Genomic DNA, 21,916 nt, shown 5'->3' with positions numbered 1-21,916 from the left:
TAAGCATATTTCATGTCATTTTAAGATACGTAAAAAAGTTAAAAAAAATGCCATGTTAAAAAAATTCAAAAATTATTTTAAAAAAATGGTGGAAAGGGGGAGGGGGGTGGTCCTTTGAGAGCCCGGGGGACCTTTGGGGACCGGAGCCCTTTGGGTTGGGGTAGGGCGATCGGGGCCCTTTGGGGTTGGGGTAGAGGACCTCACGACACTGTTTAAATAGAACTTGTTTACTATAACGACCACAATCAAAACCTCTTCTAAAACCTTTTCTAAAATCATCTTTTAAAATGTCTCTAACTGTTTTGCCGAAATAATCTCCTAAAATGAATAAAACCGTTTCCCCCAAATAATCCCCGAAAAGTAATTTCTGTGTGTTCCTTTTGTTTTTGGCATCCCTGCGCTGTCACATTTCAAATTTCTAGAAAACCCTTTCCTACGTTAATCTCTGCATCTCATAAATGTTCCTAGCTACACTATTAAGGTTTTGTTAGAATATAAATTTATCTCTCCGACTTAAAGCTCAGTGAAGCCGTAGTTAAAAATAGAATTTCTATCTCTTTAGACTCCTGCATAATTCCAAGATAACAAGTGTTGTCATTTCTAATTCCTGACACTAAAGATCAATGAAGCCCTATTTAAAAATAGAATATTAATTTTTCTCTCTGACCTAAAGAACGTTTATCCCTCAGACCTAAGATTAAAGAACCCATAATGTTTCTTAATTCCCCTTTCGTGAACCAATAATTCCCCCGCAGATTATGTAAATCAATTTCTCAGGTTAGGTTAGCCTAAAGATCAAAGAATCAATAATGTTTCTTAATTCCCCCTTCGTGAATCAATACATTCCCCTAGCAATTATGTAAATCAATTTCTCAGGTTAGGTTCGCCTAAAGATCAAAGAAGCCATGTTTGTTTCTTAATTCCCCCTTCGTGAACCAATAATTCCCCCACCGATTATGTAAATCACCCCAATGTCATTACACCTGGAAAAACAACAGCAAATAAATCGACCTTGAAACATCCATCAAAGTGAGAGAATTCCTGATTTTCCATTCTCACTGCCAATGAACCATAAAACATCCATCAAAGTGAGAAAGTTCCCGTTTTTTCATTCTCACTGACAAAAACCATAAAACAGACATAAATTACTGTTGACATCCATGAAAAACATCAAATAAATTAATCAACACCCATAACCATCCATAAAACAATCATAAATGTGAGAAAATTCATGTTTTTCATTCTCACTGACAACGAACCATAAAACAGACATAAATTGCTGCTGACATTCATAAATGTGAGAAAGTTCCTGTTTTTTCATTCTCACTGACAAAAACCATAAAACAGACATGAATTACAGTTGACATCCATGAAAAACATCAAATAAATTGACCAACACACATAACCATCCAAGAAAACATCCATCAAAGTGAGAAAATTCATGTTTTTTCAAGTGAGAAAAATTCCTGTTTTTTCATTCTTACTGAGAAAACCATAAACCACGTGGTGCTGTTCGGAGCTCATGAGGCCTTTCTACTCTCGAAAGTGTTGATATTTTACAATCTTAAAGTCGGGAAAGAAAGAAAGAAAAGGAGCTAGGTGTGAACTCCAAATAAAGACTTATGAACAATATACCTGTAGCTACTATATTAGCTTTTTGCCTTCTTCCATGCCTCGAGTTTGGCATCCAAACCAGCATATGTCTGTAGATCTATACATTCCGTGCATTTGTGGAATTGGTTCTTCCTAAGGACCTCAACAAATACAATATAGATGACACAAAAATACAGGTTCCATAGTGCAATGACTTTAGATTTTTAATGATTCATCTATTTCGCAGGTTCCTGAAATCCTCCCTGAAGAGGTTACCCGAAAATTGTGAGGGCATGGATCTCATCAAATTAGATAATAGTATGGAAGATGAGAGACCACCCTTACATACAAGGGATATTGTAGATATGGCTATACATGTAAATCTGGGCATGTTATACTTGCATAGACATGGTATCATACACAAGGATCTCGCAACAAGAAATTGTGTGTAAGTATACGAACTCTATGTTTAATACCTCCAAGCACGAGAGATATGTTAAAAAAACAATATATTTTAATAATGTCGTAAACAGTATGTGTTTCAGATACGGTTTAATTTGTTAGCAGCTGTATTACGATGTAATGCTGATTGATTCCTTGACTGCTCTTGTAGCCTTGGGGAAAACAATACCTTTCATATTTTGACATACAGAGTCACCCAAATCAGACTGAAGTATTAAAATTGTTTATAGTTTTTTTATATATATATATTTTTTTTTGCAGGTTACTTTGACTTTTTGGTTATGAATGATGGCTACAAATTAAGTCCATCAACGAGTCAAAATTATTGAATAATATTAAATAAATAATATTAAAAATTATTATTATTGTTATTTTTAGTGTATTTTTTAGAGACGGCAAAAAAAATGTTTTTAAACAAAGAAAAATATTACTTTATAGACGGAAAACATTGTTTTAATGACTTTGTAATGGAAAACGAGGACCCTTTGAGACATTTTGCGTTTCATACTTAATTATATAAAAATTTTGATGAATTTATTACTTTAAGAAAAATAATCAAATTAACAACTAAAAGATACAGGTATGTTTTAGCCCTTCAGTCTAATTTGGCCAGCCCTATATGACCTTGTTGTCTTGGGCTTATAAGCTTGTGACAGTTCAATAGATATTGGTTCGTCCAGTGCGTCTAGAAACTTCGAGGAACGCGATTTACGCGTGTAAGTCCTTGTCTCTTAAAGAGTAGCAATGTATAAGCTAAGTACAGCCACGGAACTTACTTGTCTTTGCGCTTTGCTAGCTTCAGGCTTTTGACCCCCCCAGAAATGTTTTTTGACTTGTTAACAATATGCTGTTTATTGAAGATAAACTGTGCGAAGAATGTGGTTCGATCCCAGTTTCTAAGGCTATAATGAAAGAATGTTTAAAGAGCTAGGTCTCTTTTTAGGCATTATGGTTGACAGATCCTTAAGGATTGGGCTTTTTGGTCATCTCATTTTGGACCAAGGGAAAAACAGGCCGTCCCAAAATGGGGTGGTACAGCAAATTGAAACTTCATGAATTTAAAGGAAGTTGGAACGTTTTAGGAGGGTGTAAGAAGTGGAGCTTCAAATAAAATTGGGTGGAGGAGGATCGTGCCCAGCTAGTTGGGCCTCAGGTGGATTGATGCTGCAGGAGTTCTAGCATATTAGAGCGGTAGCATACCGCTGTATGCAAGGGAATCAAATTTCTTATAGTTTTTAATACATGCCATAAGTCAAGTGTTTAAATTTACGTCCGTAAATTAGTTTCAAAGTTCACCACTACATGTGCTGTTATGAGTGTTATGCTGTTGTGCTGTTATGTGTATTTAATGAACTAGGAAACGAACACAGAACCCAATTTCATCGATAACATTTATTTCTGCTCCAGCGTAATTCACTGGTGAAAAAAATTGACATTATTAATTGTGAAATGTTAACAAAGGAGAAACAAGATTAACACTAAATATTCAATAAATGTACATACTAGAGCGGTAGCATATTCATGGTTTTGGCATCTTTTTTTCACTGTTTAGTATTTACTTTTATTTCATTTTTTCCTAGCACTGATTCAGATTTTTCTTTTTGTTTCTTATTCCCTTTTTATTGTCAATACAAAATAGAATTTGCGGGGATACCTGAGAGAAATTTATACCCTTTTTTATTAATTCAATTCTATTCAAATCCTATTTGGTTCAACTGCGTTTTGAATTCTTCCCAATAGATGTGTGAAAAAAATAAAAAATAAGAACTTCTTGATCCTGTAATAATTAAAAAGGAAATTCTTTTTTTTTGTTCCTGCTTATTTTTTTCCTTATTCCAAGCTTATTTTAACGCTAATGAATCTCATTAAACTATTTTTTAAATATTCAAATTTTTTTACAATTCAATATCCAAATTTTTTAGAATATCCTATTTTTTACAAAATTGCTGAATGTTCGCTTTAATTAAATACGTCTTCTAATGAGACTTCATTTAAATTTGAAGCCGTAATTTGAAAGATAATTTGCAACCTTTTATAATGTTAGTTTTTTTAGTCTTTTTTTTATTCTATTTGTCTTTTCCAGTGCGGCATTAAAAACTTCAAATTCTCAGTAATAATTTATACAGATGTCCTAATCTATTATGATGAATTTTTAAATGTTTCTTAAAGTTCTTAGGAATTTTGCCGTTTTTGCCTAGGAGGAGACTGATATGGACACGACTTAATGAAGATTTATGGCACTCTAAATTAGAGAGCAATAAATACTTTTTTTGAGTTTGTGTCTCATTTCATTCAACTTTTTCATTTGACTTTCCCTTATCCATCATTTCTTTATCCTCTAGTAACATTAGTCTAAGTAGGGAAAGAATAAATACAATGATTGATAGTTGGATATACGTGATAATCTTTAATTCTAGTGAAAGAATGGGCTAATTATCAATATTCAAGGAAAGGGAAGCTGTATAACATATATAATTGAAATATTTTACATCTACTTTTCACTGGAGAAATTAGTAAATAGTCCAAAGCAATTAAGCAATTAAGGATAGAAATAAAATCCCAAAGTAAAAATAAACCTTCTCTATAAAATAAGTTTATATTTATACTGGACAACATACTATTATTTTCTTTTCTTTACAAATGCCCCGTCTAAGCAGTTTTTATCTAAATTTTCAATCGACAGTTATTTTAATTCAACTATGAATTCAACTATTGAATTAAAACTGTTTTATATAATAGTTTCTTAGAATATACTGCCTTGCCATTTAAATATATGTACAAAGAAAATATGGACATAACTTCAATTAAGGGAATCTATGTAATATATGTGAATTAATTATTTTACACATATATTTCATTGTAGAGATTAACGATAAGATCAGAGCAATTTACCATTTAAGGTGAGGAAAAAATTTTTAAACTTATGGAAAAAATAATTAGAAAAAAATTATTTATAGTAATGGTTACTAGACATCATGTTATTCCCTTTCTATAAATATGCCTCATCCAAAGTTTATTTCTATCTACTTCATCAATTGCCACTAACAGGAATTCAATTCTGAATTTCCACCTTAAATTTAAAAGTTTCTTAGAAGTTACAGCCTATACATTTTAATATAAACAAAAAGAAAAAAAGGATAAAGTTTTAATAATTGTTTATCTTGTTTTATTTTTTTAAATTTTAAACAATTTCTTTCTCATTTATTTATATCTTAATTTTCGCTTTTTGCAATGTTTAATCAGAACGTTGAGGTTAAGATACCCACTCCTAATCAACCTCTACGGGTTTACAGAGATTGATTATAAATAATATTCTATTTACCAGCCCCGTCATAGGTGCGTCAAGTATTATTGACGCGCCTAGTGTATAATAATATTACTAATATTGGAAGGTAAATAGAATTTAAATGGAATACTGAGAATCAGCATGGTCTGATTTTCCTAAAATTAACATACCCAACATTGAGGCTCGAGGCTCAATTCAGAAGAGCCGCTTCACTAAACATTAGAAGTGAATCACTGCCTTTTATTACCCGTTGTTAATCCAAAATATCCATTTATTCAGTTTCTTTGTATCAGCTTATTAATGTGAAAATTCATATGTTATTATACATTATTTTTATTAGTTTATTATATATTTATTTATATTTAATATAGCAACATATTACTATATGTTTCATATATTTTGTATACTGCATTGATAAATTTGTATCAATTTATTCAACAGATGTGCCAATCACAAAGAACCACAAGTAGAACGAAAGTGGGGGACTGCAATAGAGTTTACTGCAAAACATTGCCCTGGGTGTAATTGTTTTGAACTAACATAAAAACAAACTGATAAATCAATTAACACAGACAAAATGATGGTGGGATATGGAAATTTGGGATATTAATATGAATAGCGCATAGTAAAAGCAATTTTCCACTTAAAATAGTCATAATCCACCATTGTAAAGGTAATAGTTAAGACCTAATGTTATTGATGTAACTGTAAGTGCTGAAGATATTCTAAGAGATTCGTATTAGAATCATTCTGGGCAGGGGTGGATCTAGAATTTTTTGAGGGGGCGCGCAAAACAGGTCGATCTGATAAACTTGCGTTAGGGGCAAGTTTAATTAACACAAACTTGCGTTAATTTAGTAAATTACACTACTTTAGACTACGTTAGGAGGGGGGCACTCCCCCTCTGGATTCACCACTGATTCCGGGTGAATCAAGTACAATAAGTTTAACTCATCCGCCTAATCTCTTAGATTATTTTACCATTGGCCACCACATAGTATCTATTTCATCTAAATAACAGGAGTTTTGTGTAAATTATGGAACTACTACTAAACTACAGTTGCAAGATACAGCTTTCAACAACAAAAAATAGTACACCTTCCCAGCTAAGAAGGGAAACTAGTTGAAATGATTTTTCTTTTCACAATTTTTGTTTTATAATTAAATGGCAGTTATCTCTACATATTAGAATGTGTGCAATCACAAGTTTAAGATGTTGTGTACTCAAATCATGTTTAGTGACAAATTTTATTTTGGTGTTTATTAACCTTATAAATATTAAAAAGATGGAAATGGTGAAGCATACATTAGACAATAGAATTATATCACTTCTACAGTTACTGATTGGAGCCTTTACATGACTATCTTTCAGGAAAATAGGGATGAACTTTATACATTTAGTGGGAAAATCCAGGTTTTGGAGTATTTCAGGGACTTTAGAAGGAACAGCCTTTCTGAATGCAACGGTCTGGTCAAATAATACAGACATAAATAAATACGTTCTAAGACCGCACTGGCTATACATGACATTTGACACAAAAAAAATAAGAAAGCATAATTAAAAATTAACCAAGAAATTGGAGGGTGATTTTCAGCTAGTGGACCTCCACCCACCCGACCTCAGTACTCCAAAAAAAAAGACAGAGGATAAACTTTTGAAATGAAGCGTAACAGAACAGAAAACACACTGAACCAAATAAACAGAAAAACAAACAAGCCAGAATAAATGAAAGACTATTCTCCTTCGCTTATTTCACTAAGCCTGCGTACTGATATAAATCTATTAATGCGGGCAGATGATCTTGGTTTATAATGAGGAAACTTATTTTTTTATTCTTTTAGGTTTAATTTATTGTAAATTTTGTTTATAGGAATATCTTTATTATATCTATTCTCGAGATACTGGAGATATATTCCCTATTTGAAATTGAAAAAATACACAATTAGAGATCGTGCTTTAAGTAGAGATACTGGAGATATTCCTATAAAACGAACTTAAAATTAATTAATACTAAAAGAATCAAATAATATTCTTTCTCATTTTAAACTAAAATCACTTGACCGCTTTAATAAGAATCAGGTCATTTTTTTTAGTGTTTCCTCTGCTCTGTTACACTTCAGTTTAAACAATTATTTGTTTTTTTTTTCTGGAGCACTGAGGACGACTTGGCCGAGTCCTTGCCTAAACATCTGCATCTGCATTTTCGCTTGTTTGTTTTCACTGACTAAAAATCACACTCGTTTTCTTGGTTATTATTTTTAAAACTTTATTAACATTCATTTGAATAGAAGTAATATTATCCAGGGTAAGTTCGGTGTTTATACTGAAAACACAAAGAAATATTATTACGACAAACGGGTCTATGGCCAGTAAATAAGGTAGCTTCAAATTGTAAATGTTAAGCAATTGTATATTATATTCTTTGGTGAGTCTATTTTAGTTTATGTATATTTTTTAGTTTTAGTTTTTTTTTTCTCTATGCTGAAGATGCCGTGTTAGATACCGGCGAAATATTCGTTTTTTCTTCGTTTTGATTTACTGGCCAAAGACCCATCTGTCGTATTTATATTTTTTTTTCTGTCATGGCCCTTCAGTTTGGCTTTAGATCTTTTTCTGGTGTTTTAATACTACCTTCCTTCCATACATATTTAAATATCAATCATGATATAAAAGAATGCAAACAGGACCCTAACAAGGATATATTTCAGAGTTGACGACCGGGGTCGAGTAAAAATTGCTGATTCAGCCCTCTCGCGAGATCTTTACCCTAGCGACTACCACTGCCTCGGCGATAACGAAAATCGACCAATTAAATGGATGTCATTAGAAGCTATTAAAAATCATGAATTTACAACTGCTAGTGACGTGGTAAGTTAACAGTTTTGTTTTGTTCGATTTATGTAGATTACCATGTAAAACACTTGAAAAATCAATGATGGTGCAAACGAGGTCTATCGTAAATAGCGACGAAGACCACACTGCCTTTCCATAACAAAGAACAAAAGTGCGAAGAACAATAGGGAAATCTTTTTGCAAGACAGTGGAGATAATTGGAATGAATATTTCGGCCCTATGTCCAAGGGCCGTCCTCGGCAAGACAAAAATATATGAAAGAAAAAAGACTCACAACAACATGCAACCAATAAAACCAAAAATAAAAAATTAAAAATTAAAAATTTCATATATTTTTGTCTTGCTGAGGACGGCCCTTGGACATAGGGCCGAAATATTCATTAAAATTATCTCCACTGTCTTGCAAAAAGATTTCCCTATTGTTCTTCGTACGTTTGTTGTTTGTAAGGTCTATCGTTTGGATTGCTTAGGCGGAAACTTAAACAACCATTAGCCTACATTTGGAAAACATTTAAAAACATTTGGAAAACATTTAAACATTTGGAAAAATCCGGGATCCGATTTTTAATGAAAAAGACATCTATATTTTGTTACGCATTTCCTACAAGCTCGAATTTTACTAGCCTCTCCTCCCACTCAAAAAGACTTGAAGAATACACTTTTTCGGGTGTAATTCTTAAAGATTTGTTATGAATAAGATACACTTTAACATAAAGAGCAGTTGGTCGTAGAGAGTAGAACTCACCCTCCCTCATATTTAAAAAAAGAGCTAAATTTGGTATTTAGAAAACAAAAAAGGTTTCAAAAATGAAAGTAATGAGTGATGTTAAACCTGAAAAAAGAGAGAAGTTTTCTTGATAATCTCTAGAACATCCACTCTTTGCAAGGCCGGATCTAGAATAAAAAACTCTTGATGGGCGGGGGGATGTGACAAGGGCGCCAATATTTGACCAAATTGACAAGTTTATTTTAAAAAAGAGTCAAAAACAGAAAAAACATGGAATGAGAGTGCCGGAAAAATTCTGAGAGTAGAACACCACCCCCCTGGATCCACCAGTGACTGTGCGCTGCAATTTCAACATGTTGTAGATTTTGAGGATACTCAATAAAGTATTTGCAAAATTCGTACATTATCTATGAATCCACTTCTATCTTTAGCTCCTTAATAAAATAAGATTATTCCTAAGGATGTCAACATCTATCAGAACTTGAAAAACAAAGAAATTCTTTCTTCCACTCTTCTAACAACCATTGCTTTACTCTAACAACTTGTATCCCCTCAAAGATTTGTACATTGCGTTTGGCTGGAGTATCCTAATTGACAAATATGGACTTTTCCCCCAGAACCAGATTGTTTTCCCTATTATTTGAGCAATAAAGCTATAGAACTCTGAGATAAGTATAGCTTTTTGACCTCCAGCTGTGCAGAAAGTAGTTGAGATGTTCTGAAGGAAATATATAGACATTTCGTTTACTTTTCTAAGATTGTAATGGATACTTGTAAGACGATGTATATTGCAGCGATAACAATAAAAGAGCTTATTTCATGCCGTGTGAAGTATATCTTGCAATTGATTTTTTGCCGAATAGTTTATGCTTGAACAATATTATTAGTAAGAACTGAGTTTGAAGTGAAGGCGTGAGCGCAAGGAGAGAAAAAAGAAAGAAGGATATTTTTTCTCAATTTTAAAGTACTAGTGGAAGAGCATCACAACTTTAAGTGCCAGAGCACCAGTGCCAGAGGAAAGTTTTCAGAACTTTGACTCATGTGTCGCATTTACGGAGAACTGCAAGTGACAATGCTTTTCGTATTGGGCTTGAACCCAATAAAGACGTAACAAACGTATTTTGTTAATCACTTAATAACTCTCAAGGATTCGGGCGATAAGAACAGAGCCATCCCCTTATGAAGGTCTGATCGAATATGGCAAGCCGATACCGTAACTAGACCTGCTTTCAAGAATGTTTCAAAAAAGTATACAAGCCCATAAATTAATTTGGTTGATAAAAATACACCTGGACCTTTCAATAGAGGTCAACTCAGTTACACATCAAAAGAGGAATACCTGTGATCTTTTTTTTAGCTCCCACGAAATCTGTTTTAGATCTGACGGTTATTTCTGGTAATATATTTATGATAAAAATGTATAGACAGATCTTTCCTGCCCTCCAAAACGATCAAATTGACCCAGGAGCTTGAGAAGAAAATTTAACAAATAATCCTACAATCCACGCAAAAAAAATCAACGAAAAAAAAGAATTAGTTTATATGAAGTTGAGCATCAAAAGCGAGATTTCCTGAGTTTTTCAAAAATTCATTTACATGCTAAAAGTCATTGATATCATGACCAGTGACAGAATATTAAGAGTTTTTTGCAGTTACTTTAGGACTTTCTACTCTTAAACAACATCCAGTTCTTTGTGTGTGTGTGTTTTTTTTTTTTTTTTCAATAACGCGCTAGTTCTTTTTATAAATTATATAAATAAGCCTACAGGGAATCTTCATGAGTCAGTTTATTTTAAGCTATTTTTATAGATGGATGGTGCATTGACTGCGGGGGAATAGTATGGTACGGGTAGATTAAACGTAGGCCTACTCTTTATATACTGCTAAAGAAGTCAAGTTTGGTTAATGCTAATGAAATAAAATAAAATAGGATGAACATATAACAGTTTAGAAACAAATTTGGGCTATATATTTGCACATTAGATAGGGGGTGTTGGGGGTAAAGCATACTATATATTAAATACGTAACCTAACCTAACCTAGGTACATTTCTTCCCCCTAAACCCCTAAAACAATAGTTTAAATATCGTAAACGTAATAAAAACTATTCCTTGCGTTCCAATTCTTAATGGCGGTTTCTTGAAATAACCAGCATGGAGGGTTTCTGTCCCGGTATCTGTAGCATTTCTAGTTTGGCATTCCATATACAGTATATAAAAGAGTATGTTTAATGCGCTTAAACCCATAATACCTGTTTGTTTTAAATTCCAACTTTGATCTTAATTTCCATCCGAAAATTTTTTTATTTTTATCAGCAAAAATATGAGAGCAAGTGATGGTAAATTTTTATTTTAATCAGGTCATTTTGGTAATAAAAAACGGAAGGGCATTTAGTGGAAGTTTTAATTCAAATTTAGACAAATTATGGATAGTTTGCCATTAGCCAACTGATCAAAAGGTTACCCACAGCTCATATTTAATCTTGAATTGACTTACTTGACTTAAAGCTCTTGCTCGGCAGCGTCGCCAGCGTAAAGGGAACCAGACGTCAGCGCCGTTAGTCGTCTCCAGAGTGGCCTATTTTGTGCCAGGGTAGGAGCTTCACGGGGTCAATGCCCCACGCCGTGATTTGATCACGGATGATATCCGCTCATCTCATACGTGGTCTACCTCTGGGGCGTTTCCAGCCATTTGCAGTAGGATCGAAGTCAAATATAACTCGGGCAGGTGTTTCAGTGTAATGACCGTACCAATACCGTACCAGTAAATGACCGTACCAATGCAGCAAGCGGGACTCAAGCTGTTCGGACAGGGGTGGTAATTTAAAGGACCGGAGGATATTCATGTTCCGTACCCTGTCGAGCCACCTAACGTGTTCAATTTTGCGGAGGTGTTTTGTCTGGACAGCATCTACCTTCATGATCTGTGACAGCGTCAAAGGCCAAGTCTCTGACGAGTGCAACATGAAACTTGCTACCGAGGCAGAGTAGATACGAGCTTACATAAGACGACTGATCTAAGATTTGTGAAATATTGTTCTCAGTAGGTGGTCGAAGACGGTGCTCACCTTTGCCACCCTCGCCGTTATCTCTGCATCTAGATTTCTGTTTGAGCAAGCCCTTGAACAAGCGTAGATGAACTACATCACTGTCTCAACATCTTGGCCAGATACTTCTCTAGTTGTCAAGGGGCTGCATGGGGTCTTGTCCACAGCTAATATTTTGGTCTTGGTCCAGTTTACATTTAAACCAAGTTTTCCTCCAACAGATGCTAGCATTTCCAGGGCAGTTTTGATGTCAATTTCTGGTTCTATTCGTAGCAATAGAAGTTTCAAGAGGTGGGCTGCCAACCCAACCTTCCCTAGATGCATTTGGTTCTCTGGTGGATATCCAGGTATCCAGAGGCACATGGAGGCCGTTCTTCATGCGCCAATTTGCATGGGAACTAACTCCGGACGAGCATCATTACCTCCATATATTTAATTGGCTAAATTGAAAAACTGAAAGATGGCATAGTGGAGAACAAAATCCAAATTCAGACAAATTGGGGATGGTAAGCCAATAACCTACGGATTACAACGTGTACTTGCAATGCAGCTCCTGTTTTATTGGCTAATTTGGCTACTTGAACACGATTTGTAATTTCGATTGCAGTCCACTGTAAGAAAAGACTTGTACTGACTCACATCTGCCTTTCACAATAAAAATGTACCATAGGTACAAAAAGACTGAAAGGGTATATAGCAGAAGTAAACACCTGAACTTAGACAATTGGTGACAGCGCACCACTACGCAACGGTTCAAAAAGTTACTAACAACTCAATTTTTATCGGCTAAGTCAACTATACGACCACAACGTACTTGCACTGTCTTGGGTGGGAAATTACTCACATTGATCGACAACTATGTTTTTATTATTTTTTAGCTTAAGAACTGAAAGACAGAAAGCAAAAAAGTAGTGGAAATCATAATCTAAATTTATCCAAATCGGAGAAAGTGATCCATTTGCCAATGGATCAACAAATTTCTCGAAACTCATATGTTATTGGCTGAATTTTTGCTGTTCAACCACAGAATATTTTCCACTGTCGACAATTGTCCATTTTAGGAACTTAATTATTGGCCCACTCCTGCAATCTTTCCAATTTTTACCATAAGAAATGACCCAGTCAGCTGAGATTTGTCAACCCTGGTATAAATGCATTATATGAAATACGTGTATGCTCATACATGTTCCCTATATGACTTAGAAGAACACACATAGGTGTACATGCATGTGTTTTGTATGTGTGTTTTACTAATGTGTTTTGTATGTATCTATTTAAAAAATAAGTGCTATAGCATCTTGTAATTACATTTTGTCTTCATTATTATTTGAATTGATAAGTATAGTGAAATAAAAGGTATTCCTTCGTTAAGGATTATTACTTATCTTTTTTTTTCAAATACTTGCTCATCATTTCAAATGCAGATGCAAATGTTCATGAAGAAATGTACAAGGAAAATGCTAGAAAGTGTCATCGTTAGTGGTAGTAAAACCCACGACCCCTGAAACAAATTGCTAAGGCTGGTATGAGACAAATGGCCGACAGTTTTTCTTAGATTTTCAATTTAGAATTTACTTCTCACGACAAAAAAATAGATACACTGAAATGATATTCAGAATGCAAAATGTTTTTTGGTTATAAGGTAAATTGAAATATACAACCTAAGCCAAGCGCTGCACCATTGGTGTGCACTTCTGGGGTCTATTGGAAGTTTATGTATACTGGGCCTCGTTAAGTTACTTTATCATTTTCCCTTTTTTTCATGAGTAAAGAGCAAATCGACGAATGACACTGCAAAAAAAAATATTTTTCCACAACGGTACGGGAAAACTGAGTTCGCCAATGATTACTTCATTTGGTAATTTACGGCCAATTCAGACATCAGATTAAAGCCGCTTTCACGTTACGTACGTAACGTCCAAGGGTAAGTGGCGGAATTAACTTACGCTAAGTATAATTTTCACACTTAAAAATGTCCGTTCACACTCGGCTATCCATAAAATTATTACTATAGTCTTGCAAAAGCATCACATTCATCAGGGGCCTGAAGTAACTATTCAGAAATAAAAAATATGGAATGAAAGAGGAGATCCATCTCTGATCAAGCATGAAAGGCTTTCTTGGGAAATTTTATTAAATAGTTTTTGAACATTTTTAAATGCGCATCCCTAAAATTCATCTTAATGTTGCTGTATTGATTTTTCTATAAAGGAAGATTAAATTGTGTAGCCCAAAATTCTATGTAGAACTCGTGTCTACTCGCATTGCCTGCGTTATTCACAAAATTCGATAGAGCCAAAGCCAATAAGACTTTGATGGTTCGTTTACACATTGCGGAAATTCATGCGAATTTAGCAATCCGTGCGGAAATTCCGTCCGTTTTTGTGCTAGAAAAAATCTTTCCGCAACGTTTTGGTCAAATCAGGACGGAATCTTGGCAAGGTTTTTAAATGACTAAAATAATGAATATGGATTCTCAAAAAATACACGATCTTATACCTTTGGTTCAAGGCTACACCCAGCTTCTATGATCCTGCGCACCCAGGCTATAAGAAAACTAACAAAAACGGTGTCATTTGGCTCTCTATTGTTCAACAGCTTTCAGAATAGGGTAAGAACATAGGTCTTGCTGTTGCAATAATTTGAAATCTTTGCCTTAAAACGCAGCTTTATTTTAGCCATAGTTCGAACAGATTCGGACGGATTTCCGCAATGTGTAAACGAACCATGAGAGAATTGTTTTTCAAAACAACATAGGAAAACAGTCCTTCAAAGTGGCTTATTCATCAACCTTTTTTTTCAAACAGTTCGTGGTAGCGAACTGTAACTAATGAGCAACCAGGCTCAATAGTAACCGAAACTCTAAAAAACGGAATTTGGATACCAATAGATACATCACAAGAATCAAATTTTTATGCTGATTTCAAATATATAAGTTTCTTCAAGTTTAGTCTTAACCATCAAAAATTACGAGCCTGAGAAAATGTGTCTTTTTTAAAAAAAAAAGGTAAAACATCCCCTAAAATTCATAGAATTTTAATGAAAATCAGACCATCAGATAAAGCATATCAGAGAACCCTTAAGTAGAGGTTCCAAGCTCCTATCTACAAAAATGTGGAATTTTGTTTTTGTTTTTTTTTTGCCGGAAGAAAGATCAGGGATGCGTGTTTATCTTTTGTTTTTTTTTTTTCTTTTTTTTCAAAGGAATGTTCTTACCGATCCGATGGTCCTAGAATATCGCAAGAGGGCTTACTCGAACGGAAATTTTTAGTACTTTTTGTAGTTTTTTCATTAATTTTTTTTTGTTTAGTACTTTCAAAAGAGCTATTTATTCTGAATAAATGGCCTTTGTGATTCAGAGGTCAATCTTAAAGAATTGGAACAAAATTCGAACTTTAACGCAAAACCGAAGTATAGTCGAGGGGGCGAACCCCCTCATATACGTAATAATTTCTGTTCCTTTTTAGTTTTAACGTTGCTCCTTACTTTCAGCTGAAAAAAAACTTTTTTTCTCATTTAAGTAATTAAAAAAACTTTTTCCACAAAATAAGTTTTTCAAAGAAAAATAAAGAACTCCATTAAACCAAAAATGAGCAAAAATAAAATCAAATAATCTACCAAGCGTGAAACTACCACAAATCAGCATCGATAAATAAATGAAACCCAAAACGAACAGAAATTACAATAAATAACCGAGTCAAACTTGAGTAGGGCTCAAAACCCCAATGCATTCCCAATGCCAGAACATAATTTGCACTATACTAAAAAAAATAGAAATCTTTTTACTTTTTTAACTTTAATAAATCAAATAATATTAATATTTTGATTAGTAAATATCAGTATATGTATATTAAACTGACAATGCACATTCATAAGTCTAAGACCTACTGCGTATAAGATCTACTGCGTCATAGGCACTTTACTGAAAGCTATATGCGTCTTGAACAGTCTTGGAAAGCATAAACAACATCAAATTGAATATTTGATATATAATGATATTAGTTGTTGAAAGATCCATCAGCTCAAGAATTAATTTCACTCTAATTTTATTTTTGTTATCAATGATGTAAGAACTGAAAAAAAAACATATTTGTAATATAATTGGTTTTCAGTGAAGCGTCAATGACGCAGTAGGCTTTTGGTTTTTATTCACAGTTAACTCTTGTTTGTAGTAAAACTATATTCGTCTGGAACAACTTTAGAAAGAAATAATAGATTAAACTGGATATTTGACTTTTTTTTTTAAATGATATTAATTGCTGAAAGCTCATCAGTTCAAAATTTTACTATAATTTTAATGTTTATTTTCAATTTTAAGCACAAAAGAAAACATTTTTAATAAAATTGGTTTTCAGTGAAGCGCAAATGACGCAGTAGGTTTTAGACTTTTACAGTGAGAGAAGGAGGTAATACCCAAACTCTTGTTTGTAATGATTTTTGTTCGTTTTAAGCTTGATTTGCATATTCAATATAAGTTTCAATTGTTTTAGAAATTTTAATTCATTAAAACTTGTATCTATTGTATGTTTGTTTGCATTGGTTATTTATTTAATTTCTGTTCGTTTTAAGTTTCATTTATACTTCAATAGAAAAATATTTTTTTCGTGTTAAGCTTGATTTTCATATTCAATCTAAGGATTACTCGCTTTAAGATCTATTTATTAATTTATATTATTACTTGCTGTATGTTTTTATCCTATGATTGTTTATATAATTTATGTTCGTTGTGGGTTTCATTTATTGTTCAATAGTAATTTCTGGTCGTTTTGAGTTTGAATTTTAACAGGTATATGTATCTGCTGAGCCTAAGTTTAAAATGGCCTTTACTTTTTTTTGAAAAACCTATTTTCCGGAAAGTTTTTTTTAAATTAATTTTCATAAAAGGCGAAAGGAAAATGGGGTTCTACAATTGCCGAAGGTATTTAGTTTAATTACAGTTATAATTTCTTATTAACTTCTTCAACGCTATATCCTACAATTTAAATAATACCTCACCTTTTTCTTCTTCTCGTTTCTGTTTGGACACGCTTTAGAATAATTCCATCACCTGAATCAAATTCTGGGTCCTGCGGCGGGCTGCGGCGGGTTGCTCATCTAACTCCGAGTTCCGTAATACCAACAAGGTTGTCACATATAGCACGAAACTGTTATTTTAGCACTAAATCATCCTGTGTAGCACTGTAGCCCCTGCTACATTGAATGAAGCATGTTTATCTCTTTTATGACCAAATTGAAAATACAGACATTTAAATACAATTACATGATATTTCTTACATCAAAATAAATGTCAGAACATTTTTTATGGCGAAGTTTCCACGTAATATCTTTGGTCGTTCTGAAGTATTAAAAAAAAAAAACACCTTCTTGACACCATGAATTTACTTAGTGTCTTTTGAATAAGTTTAGTATCCCATTAATTATGCCATAAAAGTTTAAACTTAATACCCTTAGCCATATCTGAGACACTGCATGAACGTAATTTTAAAAACTTTGGTCATAATGTGTCTTGGTTTTGTTCAAATCCTTCTCAACATTCCCTGAAAGTTTCAAGTTAATACCCTTAATCGTTCCTAAGATATCGCAGATACGACTTTTTGACAGCTTGAATGCCCATAGTGTAATCTGATTTAGTTCAAAATGCCCTGAAAGTTTCAACTTAATACCCTTAGTTCTTGAAATGTTGTAAGCAAGCCCTCTTGACGACATTGATGAAAAAATTGTATCTTGATTAGTTTTATGATGACTATAATTTAAACGACTTGATACCCTTAACCGTTCCTAAGATACTGCAGATAAACCTTCTTAACAGTCTGAATGCCTATATTGTAATTTGATTTAGTTCAAAATGCCCTGAAAGTTTCAACTTAATACCTTTAGGTCCTGAAGTATTGTAAGCACGCCCTTTGGACAACATTGATGAAGAAAGTGTCTCTTGATTATTTTTATGCATGGCAAAAATTTAAATACATTTAATTACATTTAAGTAAGTTAACACTCTTAGCCGTTCCTAAGATACCGCAGCTACTCATTTTTGAAAGTCTGAATGCCTATCAGGTCAGGATAAATTTTCATTCCTTTACATTATTAAATAAAAAAAAATAAGTTTTTTAAACTGAAAGTAAGGAGCGACATTAAAACTTAAAACGAACAGAAATTATTCCGTATATGAAAGGGGATGTCCCCTCCTCAACGCCTCGCTCTTTACGCTAAAGTTTGACTTTCCCACAACTTTATTTTTTTAAACAATAAAAAACTTTAGCGTAACGAGCGAGGCGTTGAGGAGGGGATATCCTCTTTTGCTAAATGGCTTTCTTTAAATTTGGTTCTGACGTAATTTACAAATTAACTTACGTAACTAATTTCTATATTCGTATATTTTTATTACGTATATTATGGGGTTCGCCCCCTAGTCAATCCTCGCTCTTTACGTTAAATTCAAATCATGTTCCAATTCTTTGAGAATGACTCCTTAATCACAAAGGCCGTTAATTATAATAAATATCTCAGATGAAAGTACAAAAAAATTTGTTCCCTTGTGAATCAGACGAAATTGGGAAAAATGGGGCGTGGGAGGGGGCCAAGTTACCCTCCAGCATTTTTGGTCTCTGAAAAGGGCACTATAACTTTTAATTTCCGTTCGAATGAGCTCTCCCTTGATGTTGTAGGACCACGTTGTCGGTACGATTACCCCTTAAAAAAAAAAATAATAAACAGGCATCCGTGATCTCTTCTGGCAAAAAATACAAAGTTGCACATTTTTGCAGATATGAGCTTGAAACCAATGTAATAGGGTTTTCTGATACGCTGAATCTGACGGTGTGATTTTCATTAAAATTCTTTCACTTGTAGAGGAGCCTTTGATGAGTAATACTAAACTTAATAAAACTTATATATTTAGAATCAGCAGTATAAGCCCATTCTTTTGGTACATTTATTGACATGAAAATTCTGTGTTTTTAAGTTTCGATTACTATTGAGCCGAATCGCTTTTTTTATGTTTTTTTTATTACGTATATGTTTTTATGTATATGATTAGTCAATACCACGCTCTTTACGCTAAATTTAAAATCTTGTTTAAATCACAAACCCCTGAATCACAAAGGCTGTTTAACGAGAATAGATAGCTCTTTTCAAATCACTAAAAAAAACTGTAGCGTAAAGAGTGAGGTATTGACTTGGGGGCGAACCCCCTCATATACGTAATAGTTTCTGTTCGTTTTAAGTTCTTATGTTGCTTCTTACTTTCAGTTGAAAAAACTTGTTTTTTTAAATTTAATTTCTGATCGTTTTTTAAATAATGCTGGGAAATCCGGTGCCCCCTCCATAGAAATGTCCCTTGCCCCAAGGAAACATCCTCCCCAGAAAGATTCTCCCAAGAAACCCCCTCCTCCGGCCCCCCCACCAGAAAAAAATCCGTTCCGGAAATGTCTGTATACTTCCCAATAACCCAAACTAAATGTAAAAAAAGTGCAAAGTTCATAGCTCGCAGCCCTTCCCCCGGGAACTGGGGGGGATTAAGTCATCATAAAAGACATATTTATTAGATTTTGAACTATGCTGAACAAAATAGATATCTGAAAATTTTGATCGGGTGACTTTGTAAAAAAATGAGCGTGGGAGGGGGCTTAGTTGCCCTCCATTTTTTTTGGTCACTTAAAAAGGGCACTAGAACTTTCAATTTCCGTTCCCATGAGCCCTCTTACGATATTCTAGGACCACTGGGTCAATACGATCACCCCTGGGGAAAAGAAAAAAAAAATAAATAAACACGCATCCGTGTTCTTTCTTCTTGCAAAAAAGGGAAAATTCCACATTTTTGTAGATAGGGGCTTAAAACCTCTACAGTAGGGTTCTCTGATACGTTGAATATGATGGTGTGATTTTCATTAGGGTTCTAGAAATTTTAGGGGGTCTCTCCCCCTTTTTTCGAAAATCAGCCAAATTTTCTCAGGCGCGTAACTTTTGATGAGTAAGATTAAACTTGATGAAACTTATATATTTGAAATCCAAATTAAAATCTGATTCTTTTGATGTATCTATTGGTATCAAAATTCCGTGTTTTAGAGTTTCGGTTACCATTGAGCCGGGTCGCTCCTTACTTACAGTTCGTTACCACAAACTGTTTGAAAAAGGATTCACTAAAAACTAATCTAAGTACATTTAAACGGACCATGCGCGTGTCGCGGCGCAAGCAAAAAGTGTCGTTGTCTGTAGCACCAATTATCGTACTGTAGCACGCAAATTTGGGCGATTGTAGCAGTTTAGGAACTGGCCGTGGTGGTAAATTTGATTACCAAGAAAAGGTCATTCCCACTTCGTCAACACAGGACAATCAATCTTATTGATTTGTTTGTTCGGTGAAGTCTACGTGCTTTATTTCTTTCATTATTAAACTATGGCAATTTATTTTTGTCTTAATTTCTTATGTCCCCTGAAAACAGGTAGACGTCACCGAAAATTTTGGGGAATATCGAATACTTTTTGTTAAGATAGGGGAACCATGAAACGACCTTATTTACGACTGCTTTCTGAATACTTTTTTCAGGGGGGGGGGTGCTTTGTAATAATATTAGAATGGGAGCTCCCTTCAATTCATCTTTATGGAGCCGTTCAACTCGGACAAAAGTTACAATTCTAACTTAGACTGATTTAAACTTTGTTTTGCAGTCATTAACCAAGAGATACAATTTGTATTTCTTAACTTATTTAATATACTTTATTGCATAATAAACTGCCTTAATGATGATCCATCTCTGTAAGTCAAGATATCTGGAAAATATCTTGCGAATAGATATACATACTCCAAAAATTCAAGCTAAAAGAAAAAACAAACCGCTTCTAGAAGAAATGTCACATTCGAGTGTGAAATTCTCTTCTCTGGGGAAAGATCGATTAATTACTATAATAGAATGAGAAAATGGAACGGCTCAAAGGGCTAGACAGTGTCTTACACAAGAAATGTGTCTTGTGTCCTTACTAAAAATAAGACAAAAGTAGAGAGCAAACACGCATTAGGACAATATCCCACGGGAGTAGCAGAAATATTTCCTAACCTTTAAGAAATTTCCCCAGCGGTAAAAAAAAAAGGATTCTAGGAATAGATTACACTTAGCTTACGAAGATAAAATCAAGGTTGCCACCGACATTTTCTAAAAAGACTCTTAAATCATCATAAAAAAAATGTTTACTGTTTTCTGGTCTTCAGGAAACCCAACTTTTGTGCACCCGAGTTGAATTTCATTATGTATTATTTATTCTTCTTAAAATTCTTCTCATTTCTATCTTAAAGCTTAACCATTCCGAGAAACCCTAGTAAGAAAAGAAAAAAAAATCCATTAATGGTTTTAGAAATATGTTTAAAGATTGATTGAGATTCAATCAGGGCTACTAAAAGCTATCGAGAAGGCCCCAAATGTAAAAATGAAATGTTCAGGGTAAGCGTTTTCATTCCTTTTCCATGTAATTCCCGTGAATCTAGGGAACTATGTTTAAGTCTTAAAGACATTAACTTTAAAAGACATTTTCAAAAAAAGGAGTTTTTCAGAAAAAAATAAAGAGCTCTATTAATTCAAAGACGAGCATAAGTAAAGTAAAATTGTAATTCAAGCTTAAAACGAAGATAAATCATTATTAATGAATAAATGAGACCCAAAACGAGCTGGAATTACAGTGAAGAATCAAGTAGATTTTAAAACAAACGGAAATTATTATGAAAAACAAAGTAGGGTTAACGCCTTCTAAGCCTTTCAAACAGTTCGTGATAACGAACTGTAAGTAAGGAGCGACCCGACTCAATGGTAACCAAAACTCTAAAAAACAGAATTTTGATTCCAATAGATACATCAAAAGAATCAGATTTTAATACTGATTTCAAATATATAAGTTTCATCAAGTTTAGTTTTTTTCATCAAAAGTTAAGCGCCTGAGAAAATTTGCCTGATTTTAGAG

General features: G+C 33.7%; 1 protein-coding gene across 1 annotated transcript in view; it reads left to right on the top strand.

Moving 5' to 3' along the window:
- The window catches only part of LOC148941205 (inactive tyrosine-protein kinase RYK-like), a 155,626-nt gene that overhangs the window by 112,616 nt on the left and 21,094 nt on the right, over nucleotides 1-21,916 (top strand). Inside the window, exons 9-10 of the mRNA XM_089103993.1 lie at nucleotides 1,841-2,041; nucleotides 8,051-8,210. Coding sequence (XP_088960119.1) covers nucleotides 1,841-2,041; nucleotides 8,051-8,210 — 361 coding nt within the window. The remainder of the gene's footprint in view (nucleotides 1-1,840; nucleotides 2,042-8,050; nucleotides 8,211-21,916) is intronic.

The sequence above is a fragment of the Artemia sp. Qi Xiang Cuo genome, chromosome 18 (assembly GCF_049724085.1).
Source record: "Artemia sp. Qi Xiang Cuo chromosome 18, ASM4972408v1, whole genome shotgun sequence".
Taxonomy (NCBI): Eukaryota; Metazoa; Arthropoda; class Branchiopoda; order Anostraca; family Artemiidae; genus Artemia; species Artemia sp. Qi Xiang Cuo.
Note: the sequence above shows the minus strand (reverse complement) of the source record. Positions and strands in the feature narration are given on the sequence as shown.